This window comes from Sus scrofa, chromosome 17 (assembly GCF_054392235.1).
Source record: "Sus scrofa isolate SSC_HxYL_T2T_F1_AM1 chromosome 17, Sscrofa_HxYL_maternal_Yorkshire_Landrace_v2.0, whole genome shotgun sequence".
Classification (NCBI taxonomy): Eukaryota; Metazoa; Chordata; class Mammalia; order Artiodactyla; family Suidae; genus Sus; species Sus scrofa.
In genome coordinates this window covers 65,336,251-65,348,813 of record NC_139399.1, presented here as the reverse complement: position 1 = coordinate 65,348,813, position 12,563 = coordinate 65,336,251, and the positions used below count along the sequence as shown (strand labels likewise).

The 12,563-nt window shown below is 55.9% G+C and overlaps 1 protein-coding gene across 5 annotated transcripts in view; it reads left to right on the top strand.

The window, feature by feature from the left end:
- BMP7 (bone morphogenetic protein 7) overlaps positions 1-12,563 on the top strand; it is a 108,443-nt gene that overhangs the window by 59,801 nt on the left and 36,079 nt on the right. For all 5 annotated transcript variants that reach the window (XR_014831822.1, XM_021077320.2, XM_005673044.4 and 2 more), the window contains 1 exon segment: positions 1,265-1,413. Coding sequence is in view for 4 of the 5 variants with exons in the window: in XM_021077320.2 (XP_020932979.1) it covers positions 1,265-1,413 (149 nt within the window). In the remaining variant the exon portion in view is untranslated.

Sequence of the window (12,563 nt, the reverse complement as noted above, 5' to 3'; positions counted from 1 at the left end):
TCAACCCAGGGTCCAGCACGTGGTCAGTGCTCAGGAAATAGTTGCTCATCTGATAATGTAAGAGCAGAGGAAATTCCTCCTAATCCCCAGGAAGATTAGATCCCTCTGGGTAGGATAGATGCTGACAGTACCCTGGGGCAGAGGCTGGTTGGGAGCTGTTCATCACTGTACCCCACTGCCTGGTACAGCGTAGGAGTTCAGCTATTTTAATTAACTATCAAAGGACTCAAAATATTTAAACTTCGAGGAGTTCCCATCGTGGCTCAGAGATAGCGAACCCCAGTAGTATCCAGGAGGACGTGGACTCCATCCCTGGCCTCGCTCAGTGGGTTAAGGATTGGACATTGCCATGAGCTGTGATGTAGGTCACAGATGCAGCTCGGACCCCTCGTTGCTGCGGCTGTAGGGCAGGCCAGAGGCTACAGCGCCGATTGGACCCCTAGCCTGGGAACCTCCGTATGCTGAGGGTGCAGCCCTACAAAGACAAAAGTTTAAACTTTGAATCCTTATAATTAAAAGTGCAAAAGAGATGTTAGGATAGCTCATATACTAGCATCGTGCTATCTAGGAATGTAAAAACCCATCCACTCATCCACCCATCCATCCATCCATCTTCCATCCACTACAAGGCCAATTGTGATTTTATCCATTTTTGGTACACCTCTCTGAGGCAGAGAGAACTGAATGCCCCCTCTGCTGATGATGACGCTGGCTGGGCTCATGGGCCGTGAGGAGCGTGTGCACCAGTGCCCAGCACACCCTCAGTCCAGCACCTTCCCGGCTGACTGACCTTGGGCCAGTCATGGTCTCACCGCGGATGCCCTGGAGATGATAACGTCCCCACAGTTCAGGGCAATGAGGCTTGAATGAGACGATGTGCGTGGAACACTCGGGGCAGTGCCCGGCAAGAGGCGACTCAGGCAGCACACGTGGACTCCCTGCCCGGAGACTGCCAGGCGTGGAGGCTGTATAATTCCTGCCGCCTGTACTCTGTCCCACTGGCACCCTGCTGACAGATTTGAAGGACACATTTGTCTCATAGCAGCTCCGTCTCCTGCACGGCCTGTCCTCACCCCAGCTGCTGCTCAGGGGTCTCCATGGCGGGATCCCCGCCTGATGAACTACCTTTGGGGGGCTGGCCGGCCTCCTCCTACCTCCCCCACCTCAGGAGGCCCTCCTTTCCGTCAGTGCGGCGGGCTGGCTCGTCCAGGGCCTGACCCGCAACCTGCTGACCTGGAGCCCACCTCTCTCTGCTCTCTTGCAGGGACTCGGACCTGTTCCTGCTCGACAGCCGCACCCTCTGGGCCTCGGAGGAGGGCTGGCTGGTGTTCGACATCACGGCCACCAGCAACCACTGGGTGGTCAACCCACGGCACAACCTGGGCCTGCAGCTCTCGGTGGAGACACTGGATGGTAAGTCCCCAGCTGCCACCCCCGCTCGTGCCCGTGCAGCCCTCAGCCGTGGACTTAGGGCGGATGGCAGCAGTGCCCCCGCTCCCTTCCATCGAGGGTAGGCTTCCCCTCCTGCCTGCCCAGTCAGTGAAGCCCAGCCTCTTGATCCCAAATGGAAACCAGTCCCTTCCCCTTTTGCATAAGACGATGACGCAGTGGGCAGGAGCTGGATTGGGAAAGGCCCTGGTGCTCAAAGGGAGGCCCCCACCAGCGCTAGGGGCCTCCCCCGTTAGAAATGCAGGCTTTCTGGCCGTGCCAGGCCTACCGCTTCAAACCTGCACTTTCACTGAGCCCCAGCGGATGCCCAAACGCAAACATCTGAGATGGGCTTGCACAGCTCCTCACACTCAGGACACAGGACATTCTGGGGTGTTCTGGGCATTGCAGCGTGTTTAACGGTGCCCCTGGCCTCCACCCACGAGAGGCCAGTAGCATCTCTCCCTTATGACAGCCCAGAAATGTTTCCAACATTGCCAAGTGTCCCCTGCAGAGCAGAAGTGCCCCAGTTAAGTGGAGTTCCTGTCGTCAGATGAATCCGACTAGGAATCATGAGGTTGCAGGTTCGATCCTTGGCCTCGCTCAGTAGGTTAAGGATCCGGCCATGAGCTATGGTGTAGGTCACAGATGCGGCTCGGATCTGGCGTGGCTGTGGCTGTGGCCGGCAGCTGTAGCTCCAATTGGACCCTTAGCCTGGGAACCTCCTTATGCCGTGGGTGCAGCCCTAAAAAGCAAAAAAAAAAAAAAAAAAATTACCCCAGTTAAGGACCACTACACTGGTGCAAAAGCATCACCCTCTTCTCAGAGCCTGAGTGTGGCACTGAGCCCCACGTGCTTGGAGAACCCGCTGTTCGAACCCCCCCACCCTGGCACCTCCCACCCCACACCTGCATCCATCTTCTCAGAGGGCAGGCAGGAAGGCGAGTGGGGGCTGGGCTGCGGGCCATTTCTCCTTCCCAAAGTGTACTTCTTATTAAGTGGGGGTGGTTTTAGGGCGAGTAACTTCTTTACACCAGTTTTAAAAAATATAGAGTAAGTAATACATGCCTCTGGCTCAAAATCCCAAAGTCACAGGCGTGTGTAATGGTATATGGTTTCCTTCCGATTCCTTCCCCTAGCTGCTGAGTTCCCCCTTCCAGAGGCAGCTATTTCCATGTTTTGGGGTATCTTTCTTTGCAGAGATGCCTTCTTAAGCAGTTGTATATAGATTCTGTTTTCCATTTTTTCTCCCTCTCCGCCAAATCCCGGCACAGCATACACAGTGTGCTTCGCTTTGCTTTTTTCACCTGACAGTGTAGCTCGGAGGTGGGACCTTTTCCGCTGTGAAAGAGCTTCCTTGTTGGAGTTCCCTTGTGGCGCAGGGGGTTAAGGATCCAGTGTTGTCACTGCAGTGGCTCAGATCTCTGCTATGGCACGGGTTCGATCCCTCGCCGGGAACTTCCATGTGCCATGGGTGAGGCCAAAAAAAAAAAAAGGAGCTCCTTTGTTCTTTAAAGGCTGTTGTATGTTTGCGTCCATGTGGGGAGAGTGGAGTCAGCAGCTCACTCACTGCGTGACTTTGGACAGCTTCCCTGAGGCCCCAGATCCTCGGCTCCTCCTCTCCAGCGCTCAGGTACAGGAGAGTCTGGGCCACTGGGTTGTTCTGAGATTAAAACAGGAAGAGTTTGAAAAACAGGGCACCGAGGTACCGAGGCATCTCCTAGGCTTCTTATCACAATGCAGATTCTGGTGCAGCAGGTCTGGGGCGGAGGGCAGGCTGCGGCCCCAGCAGCCCTCAAGTGATGCTGAGACGGCCCGTCCCCAGAACCGAGCTTTGAGTAGTGAGGACTGAGAACGGACCCAGCTCATAATACACCTGCCCTCAGTGAGAGTGGCGGCTGCTGCTGCTGCTGTTATGGTGACTGCCACCCAGAGTGACTTCGCCAGTCCTCAGGGGATGGACGTGCAGGTGTTTCCGGGTCGCCCACTCTTAGGAACAGGGCTGTGGTGAGACACCTCCGTGCACGTGTCCTCAGCCATTCGAGTGGATGTAGCTCAAGGAACGGTTTCTGAGAGTGCCATGGTCCGTCTGTGGCCTGGATCACTGTCGTCAGTTTACCCTCCTGAGAGGTCCTTCCCTCTGCACCCCCACCGGCAGCACATGAGGCACCCATGTCCCCTTCTTTGTCAGCACAAGCTCTCAGACTTACCTGGCTTTGCTAATCTGATAGATGACACATGGGGTCTTGCAGTTTTGCTTTGCTTTTCTTTCCTCTGTGCAAGGCTGGGCCCTTTCTCATGTGCCCTGTTTGTAGTTTCCTGCCCCTTGTACCTCAGCCCATCTCCTCTGCCCATTGTTCACACAGGGTGTTAGTCTTTTTCTCCATTTTATTTTATTTTATTTTTTGCTTTTTAGGGCTGCGCCCCCGGCATATGGAGGTTCCCAGGCTAGGGGTCGAATCGGGGCTGTAGCTGCTGGCCTACACCACAGCCGCAGCAACACCAGATCCAAGCCTTGTCTGCAACCTACACCATAGCTCACGGCAATGCCAAATCCTTAACCCGCTGAGTGAGGCCAGGAATCAAACCTGCATCTTCATGAATACTAGTCAGTTTCGTTTCCGCTGAACCACAACGGGAACTCTTGAGTTTTCACATTTTTAAATGGTTGAGAATTTTTTTTTTAATTTAAATTTTTTAAATTAAAAAAAACCCATATATTTTGTGACATAAAATTATATGAAATTCATATTTTGGTGTCCATAAATAACGTTTTATTAGTACACAGTCACACCTATGGGTTTATGGATCACCTGGGCCTGCTTTTGTCCTGTACCAGCAGAGCTGAGTTTTTCTAACAGAGCTGCTATGGCCACCAAAGCCGAAAATATTATTTTCAGAAGTACCGTTTACAGGAAAAAGTTTGCAACCTCTGGCCTATACCAGAATTTCTCAAACTGTGTTCCGTGAAGTGTCCGTGGGTATCACTGGGGAAACGGGATGGGTTCATGATCAGTTAAGTGCAAGAAATGCTAGGTTGGATAAACTAAATAGGTTTCCCTGCAGGACTTATCAGAGCCTTTATTTTGCTGGTGTCCATTGTGAGTCTCCTGATAGGGTCCATATCATAGAAGGATTCCAAACTTATTTGGTAGTAGAATCATTCAACGTTTGTTGGTTCAAATCCCAGCTCTGCTCTTTCTACACATGACCCAGGTGAGTCCCTTCATGTCCCTCATCTGGGAAATGGGCTTAATAATTCTTCCCACCTCTCAGGGTGCTTGCAGAGGATTAGATGAGCTCACGCAAGTGAAGAGCTTAACTGCTTAACAGGCAGTGGCTGCTGAGCACACAGTAAGTGCTTTCCGCATTGACTCCTGAAATCCTGACATTCCAGTCTCTGGCATCCCCACGTCCGTCAGAATCCCTTGGGTGGCACGTGGAGCATCCAGATTCCCGGGATCCACCCCTGGGCCCCCTGATGGCGAGTCCCTGCGGATGGGCCCAGGAATCTGCCTTTTCTCACAAGCTCCTTGGTAACCTGGGGTCTGGCCCAGTGACAACACCCTGGCAAGGTCTTGCCCCAGGTTTAGGGTACCCTGTTTATAAGCCCCATTCAGTGTAAACCTTTTTGCACTGGGTGCCAGTGTAGGTTAAAAACCAGCAGGGCCTGCTAGGTAGCCCGTGGATTCTGGGGTCCTTTTGATGGTCAGGCTGGTGTGAACATACTGGGTGCCAGCCCCGCGTCACCTGTAGAGATGGCCAGAGCCCTGCCCTGGGACCACCTACTAGCATCAACATAAACTCAGTGAGCTTCACCACCTTCGCCAGCACCCAGGGAAGGGTTTCGTGCCTGGCACCCACGCCCTCTCCCAGGGCGCCATCTGGCAGGGGAGAAGGTGGGGCACCGAGTTGGGGGTGCAACATCTTGCAGCCCCTGGGCGGCTGCCGGGACATGCAGCCACAACACCCTCAGCCTTGGTTTGCTCACCCACACAACAGGCATGTTGGTGACGGGCATACAGGGAGCTCGCTTCCCTCCTGGTGAGGCAAAGACCTCACGACCTTCTTTCCTGGTGCTTGGTGCCAGACAGGGTGAGCCCTGGGTCGGGTTGAGGATCTCCAAAAGCTACCTGAGACCACCCAGGGAGCCGGTATCTGTTCCCTCTTCCTCCAGCTTCCCCTCTGGGTGTTCATCAGCCCTTGGAGGGCGCAGCTGGAGAGGCCCACAGACTCCCCCGGTACCTGGGGCCCATCAGGAGCCAGGACAGGGAGCTTCGGGAAGGAGGGCCGGCACCTGCTGGCCTTGCCTGTAGGGAAGACAAGAGGCAGCTCTGTCTCCTCCCCGGGGCAGTGGGAGAGGGGAGAAGAGGTGCCCTGAGCGGAAGGGACCCTGACGCCAGCTTGGAGGGCTCTCCAGCTGACTGGGGGCTCTGCGGGTGCTGCTGAGAGCTGAGCCCTCGTGGCCGGCCAGGCCCCGAGCTTGGGCTCCCAGGCGGGGCCAGAAGTGGACTTCAGGGCCCAATAGTCCGCTGCTCCTCGGGGCAGCCTCCCGGGACCTTGGGCAGGTGGTCCAACCTCTTGCTGCCTAGTCCCTACATCTGTTCCTCGGCCATAATTACAGCTGGTTGGGGAGGAAGAGAAGTGAATTCATGGAAAGCACGGAGCCCTGGGCTGGCGCCCTGTCCGTGCTCATGAGTTTTAGGTATTATTGCTGCCATCGATGTGTTTGATTCTTACAACGACCCCGCCCGGGCAGCATGTCCGTTATCCCAGCACCTTACGGAGGAGGAGACCCAGGCCCAGCGACTTGACTGGAGTTGCTCGTCTCCCAGGGTAGACCAGGTCTCTGCTGCAGATCCTGTCCCCAGAGTTGCTCTTGCTGGGGAGCCTTTTGGGAAAGTGGTTCCCAGGCACCAGCCCTGGGGACAGCGTGTAACTGACAAGCCCCTGCTGGGGGCCGAGAGCCTGGGCCCCTGCAGCACCCTGGTTCCCTCTCCATGTCCCCGTTCCTGGGGAGGAAAGAGTTCACTTCCCGCAGGACCACCTGGAGGAGCCAGCATCACAGAATGGCCACGGGTCCTCCCTCCTTTCAAAAATACTGTAAATTAGGTTTATGGCCATCTTGGTATAACAGTGAAGGTAACCTTGACGGGACTCAATATTAAGACATTTTCCGCGACTCTAAAAAGTTTACGCTTTGTCTTCTGATTTTAAAAGACATTAAAATCTTTTCATGGGCCTCTGAAAGCACCATGGCCTGGGCACTGTGCCTGAGGACAGGTTGGCGCTGGGCCCCCATCCCAGCCCGGAGAGCCATGCCAAACCCTCCCTGTCCCCAGCGCTGGTTGTCAGAGCCAGGCTCCTACCTTCAAGAGCTTCTTTGCCTGCTTCGAAAGCACATCTATTCACTCAACAAACATTTGCATGGAGCTACAACGTGCCAGGGACGGTTGTAGGCACCGGGGTCACAGCCTGAGCAGGACCAGGCTTCGGCTGTCGTGTTGTTCACATTCTCGCAGGAAGAGGGGACCATCAGGGGACCACAAGCTGAAGGGCAGGGATGAGGCCGTGCAGGCTGGTTCTGGGCTCCGAGGCCGGCGCCGGGCTTTCTGCTGCTCTCAGGATCAACGCACCGGTTCCTGTTGCCGCCTTCCATCCCGGAGCTGCGGGGCGGGGAAGACTGCATTGGCCTGGAGACGTGCGTCTTTGCAGACATAGAAGCCCCGAGTCATCTGTTCCCAAGACAAGGACTCCAGCTCCTTGTCCAGGTTTGCAAGTTCTTCCTCGCCCTCATGCCCTGGGAGGCTCAGGAGGAAGCGCCCGTCAGCCCAGCCTCTCCCATCCAAGAAAACCGCATGGGGGCCTCACCTCCCCCTCGCACGCCCTTGTTGGGGGCCTCCAGCTGCTGCTGCACATCTGCCGGGCTCTGAGACCAGGCTGGCCCCTCCCCGACCCCCCAGAGTCAGAGGCAGGCACGCCCTGGACGTCTGTGTACACAGAGGGCCTCAGGCCTCTCTCCTGGGGATTGAGAGCACGCATCTCTGTCCTCGAGCGTACCATACCGGATGGGATCAAACGGGATTGCAGGGCATTTAAGGGACTGAGGGCGGGTGCTGCGCAAGAGTGACGCTGGCCGAGGCGGCTGGGCACAGGGCCCAGGAGGGAGCTCTTCGCCCGCGGGGCCTGTGGAGACAAACCCCATGCAGCCGAGGCCAGCGAGTGCTCCCAGCCTCGGCGCAGCGGGTTCCCAGGTGCCTTCAGCTTTGCCATGGCGTCACATCCTGTTTGTCCAGAAGCCAGAGCAAGAGAGTAACCAAGAGGACTCGGTGACCCAGAGGCTGGGGTGGGTCCTTCCAGGGCCGGTGGGCAGTGATGGCCAGGATGGCTGTGGGTCATTGGGCCAGGCAGATGTCACGAGCATTAACGGCCTTCTCACTTGTCACTTGGGCCTTGGTCCATCGAGAGAAGCGGCTGGATTAATGTGTTTTGCACAATTAAAGAGGAACACTCTTATGCTCTGGCCCCCCGGGGGGTGCCTGATGGCTCTAGGCCTGGAAAACAGAGAAGTCACGAGAAACCAAGATGCCCCTATGCACGTGGGCTGTTGGGTCCCCTCCTCTCCCAAGAGGCCTCCTTGTGCTCCCTGCCTGCTCTCGAGGCTTTTCTGGGCCGGGTGTGTGGTTTCTGCTCATGCTTCCCGGGGCCTGCCAGCGGTGGCCTGATGCGCTGGCTCGTCCCTGTCCTCAGCTCACCTCTCTGGGTCCTGCATCCACACCACTGCCCACCTGGCTCGCCTCTTGGAAGGACCTCCCCTCCGAGGTGGATCCCTCCCTCCCTCGGAGGCCCCGTAGATTGTCCACACCGGACCTGGGCCATCTCTCCTTTCTGCATCCATCCACCTTGACCCAGCGAAGGTTCCATGGCCTGGAGCCCGCTCCCTCTGTCAACAGGGGGTCCGTAGTTCCGCTGTGGAGCAGAGCCCACATTCCGTGATGCTTATTGCTTATCCCTGTTGTGCAGCAGCAGCGGGCAGAACCAGCTCTGCCAGGAATACTTTCCTTAATAATAGACAGTAGGGAGTTCCCGTCGTGGCTCAGCGGAAACAAATCCGACTAGTATCCATGAGGATGTGGGTTCAATCCCTGGCCTTGCTCAGTGGGTTGGGGATCTGGCGTTGCTGGCCGTGGTGTAGGCCGGCAGCTGCAGCTCAGATTCGACCCCTAGCCTGGGAACTTCCATATGCCACGGGTGCAGCCCTAAAAAGCAAAAAAAAAAAAAAAAAAAAAAGACCTTAAAGTGTGTCTTATCTCATGGGGGCATTTATGGTTTTCTTTACAAGTCTGGAAGGAAGTGGATCTGGGGTTGGTCAGAGCAGAGGTCAGCAAACCTTTTTTGGAAAGTGCTGGACAGTGAATGTTTTGGGCTTCGTGGGTCAGACCCTCTGTCGAGTTTCTCAGCTCGGCCACTGTATTGGCAGTAAAGACGGGCACAGAAGTGCAAGGCTGAGATCCAGTCAAGCTTTATCTGCAGAAACAAGCGGTGTGCTGGCTTCGGCCCACGGGCTATAGTTTGCCAGCCCCTAGGTTGGGGCATCCACAGCAGTCAAGACCCCCTCCCCTGCCCTGGCCCCGCCGTGGGTGTGTCGGCAGTGCCCTGAGACTCCCCCCTGCTGGCAGGCCAGCGGCCTCCGTGCCCGGCCTGGAGGAGGGGAGCAGGTGGGCTGTATGAGGGAGGGTCTCCTCTGCCTCTTTAGGGAGGTGCCTGTAGCACCCATTCTAGAAGGGGTGGCCTGTGAGGCTGGGAGGGGTCTGATTGTCAGCCTGCTCGGGTGGCAGGGGTCCAGGGCATGGAGGGCTGCACGGTGGCGGTGTCAGCCTTTTTGAACGCTTCTAGGACCAGGCCTCTGCTCAGATGGGGAGCGAGAGTGGCTGACCCGCTTCCCTGGCCCCTTCGGATGGCAGGCGTGTGGATTCTGGCTCCGGTGGACTCTGAGTGTGCAGAGACAGTGGGGACAGGCAGCGCCAAGTGTTCACTTTGGCTTCACGTCCCAGATGTGAGGTGGAGAGCCATGTGAAAACCTGTGCCCGAGTGTTTCTCATGATGTTCACACTTAGCCACCTGGAGGCCACCCAGATGTCCTTCTGCAGCTGAATGGGTCACCAGGTGTCGTACCTCCACACTGTGGAACATACAGGAGGAATGGACCGTGAAACACGCAGCAGCCCCCGTGAATCTTAAAGACCCACAAAGAGGACACAAGATGATGCCAAAGACCGGGAGAGCCTGTCTATGAAAATTCTAGAAAACACCAAGCTGTAGGTATGAGAAGGGGTCGGTAGCTGCCAGAGGCTGGGAAGCAGAGAGGCAAGTTCCCCACCTCGGCGCCGTGGACCTTTCGGGGAGGGGCCGTCCCGGGTGCCCTGGGATGTTTAGCAGCATCTCTGACCACCACCCACTCGATGCCACCCTGGCCGAGTGTGTGAAGATGGAAGATGTCTCCCACTGCGGCCACGTGTCCCGTGGGAGAGGCTCACCCAGAGGTCCTGAGCTAAAGCAGCAGGAGGGAGCTCTGGGGACGCGGGAGGGGCTCTCCATATCCGCCCATGCCCGCGCTAAAACCAACAGATCTGCATACAGAAAAAAGTCAGTCTTACTCTATGTTAATTTGAAAACTAAAATTTAAGAAAAGCCGAAAAACCGAAATAGAAGCAAAGCACCCTGCAGAGAGGCAGACTGTGAGTTCTTCAAAGAAATGACAAAGTCGTCACCTGCCTGTTGGCTGGGCCAGAGGCCAGCGGTCAGTTATCTTCATCTGTCGGGAAAGGCTCTCTTAGGAGCCCCCTTGGCAGATAAGATAGAGATAGACAGCCAGGAATTGCTGAATCTCCGTATTCCCACATACTGAGAACACGCTTCAATTATCTGAAATTCACATTTAACGGGGCATCCTGTAGATTTGCTTGCAGAAATCCGACAACCCTATCCTTGGGCAAGTCTTCGTGGTCTTTCTTTTTAACCTATTCATCCTTGTCTAGAATATACATCTTTTTCAGTTTCCCAAAGATATCAACTTGCGTTAAAATACTATGTCTAGCTCTTCTTCCTGCCTTGATCCATTAATTCAGCACCTCAATCCCCCTGCCAAAGACGCTGGCCTGGCTCCCTAGTCTGTGCTGCCTGCCCTGGACGTGGGGATGCAAATTATCACAACAAATACTTGCAGGTGTGAAGTAAAGCCTCTATAGCGGAACATCATAAAACAGAGGAATTCCTCTCCCAGCCAGTCCGGTCCGCTCCCTCACTTTCTCCGCCCTTTGTGGGGCGTATTAAAACGAAAATAAACTTTATGTATGTATATACGTAGCCGCATATGTTGTAGATGCTTCAGATTTCTCTTCTCCCGTGTGGAATCACACGGTATCATGTTCTGCCCCTCGCTGCCAGGACCTGTCTTGTTCCCGTCTGAACCCCCAGGGTGCAGAGGGATGCTGGGTTCGGGGCAGGTGGCCCAGGAATATTTGTAAATAGTGAAGACATTGTTTGGGTGGCTGCTTGGTACTTCATGCCGTGCCCTCTTAGTCAGTAAAGCATCACGTTGTCCCTGGGTCTTTTGCAGTGAGAAAACTTGACCACATTGACCTACGTCTGTGTGTCTGTCTAGACGCGGGCTTACTTTAGCGAGTGTCTGTGACACCTGGCTTTCGACTTGGGACATTTTGCCTCCCAGGGGACATCGGAAGGCTCTGGAGACTTTGGCGGGCTGCATTTTGGGAGCAGCCAGAGAGATGCTGCCACCCAACCCCCTGCACTAAGGCGGCCTTAGGACCCATGAGGGCCCCAGAGAAGCACCAGCCCAGGGCCCAGGGCCCTGGGAGGAAGCCGGCTGTGTTTGCCATTGCTCGCTTGGCAAGTGGCTTGGGCCCGATTTTGGCGCGCTATCCTGTGCAGGGCCACCAGGGATGGGGACCATCCCTGCCCTGCGTTGCCAAGCTTTAGGAGGAGGAGGCCCTGCGTACAGGGCCAGAGAGGCTGCCCTGAGTGCCATGGGGGCCCAGAGGAGGGCACAGAGGGAGGGGCTCCCTGGCGGACCCCCGCTCAGTTCCTCTCTGCCCACTTCATTCCCCACCCACCCAGAACATGCCCGGTCCCCCCTCGTCCCTGAGCACCTCTCGCTCTCTGGTCAGCTCTTGTGCGCCCCTGTACCCACACCCAGCTTGGCACCTGCACACCATGGTTGCACCTTAGATGGTTGTCGAATGAACTAATAGATGAAAAAATGAATTGGTTGCTCAAGCCCGGGACAGACGAGGGTGAGGCAAAGAATTTCCAGATGGGAGGCTCCTCTGCAGCCGCAGGCGATGAGGTCAACCTGTTTCATTGATGAGGAAAGGTGTCCGCAGGATGTCGCCCCAAACCAGCCTGATGTGAAGCAAGGGCCGCACAGTCCTCGTTAGGGACCGTGAGGGCTGCACACGTGTGTTTCTGTGGGTCTGTACACGCGTGACGGGCTGGCGTCACAGGCCTGGGACCGTGTACCTCGGACCCCGTGCTTGGTTTGATGCTCTGCTATCCCCATCTGGAAATTCTTTTTTTCTGTCTTTTTTTGCCTTTTCTAGGGCCACACCCCTGCTATATGGAGGGTCCCAGGCTAGGGGTCGAATCGGAGCTGTAGCCGCCGGCCTACACCACAGCCACAGCAACAGGGGATTCGAGCTGCGTCTGCGACCTGCACCACAGCTCACGGCAACACCAGATCCTTAACCCACTGAGCAAGGCCAGGGATCGAACCCACAAACTCATGGTTCCTATTCGGATTCGTTAACCACTGCGCCACGATGGGAACTCTTTTTTTTTTTTTTTTTTTTTTTCCATCTTGCAATTCTTATTCACTTTCGGTCAAGAGGCTCTGCACTTCCGTTTTGCCCTGGGCCCAGCAGATTCTGCGGCCAGTCCTGGTGCCCAGGGATGGCTGGGAGATGGATCCATCCTGCAGGACCCCAGGTGGCCTCTGTGCAGGAGGTGCCGAGGGACACAGTTTTTGCTTTGCACTTGGCTGTTTGCAGATACCAGGTAGTGTTGGCGTAACCTTACCACCCCAAGAAGCCCGGGGGCGGGGAGGGGACCCAGTTCAG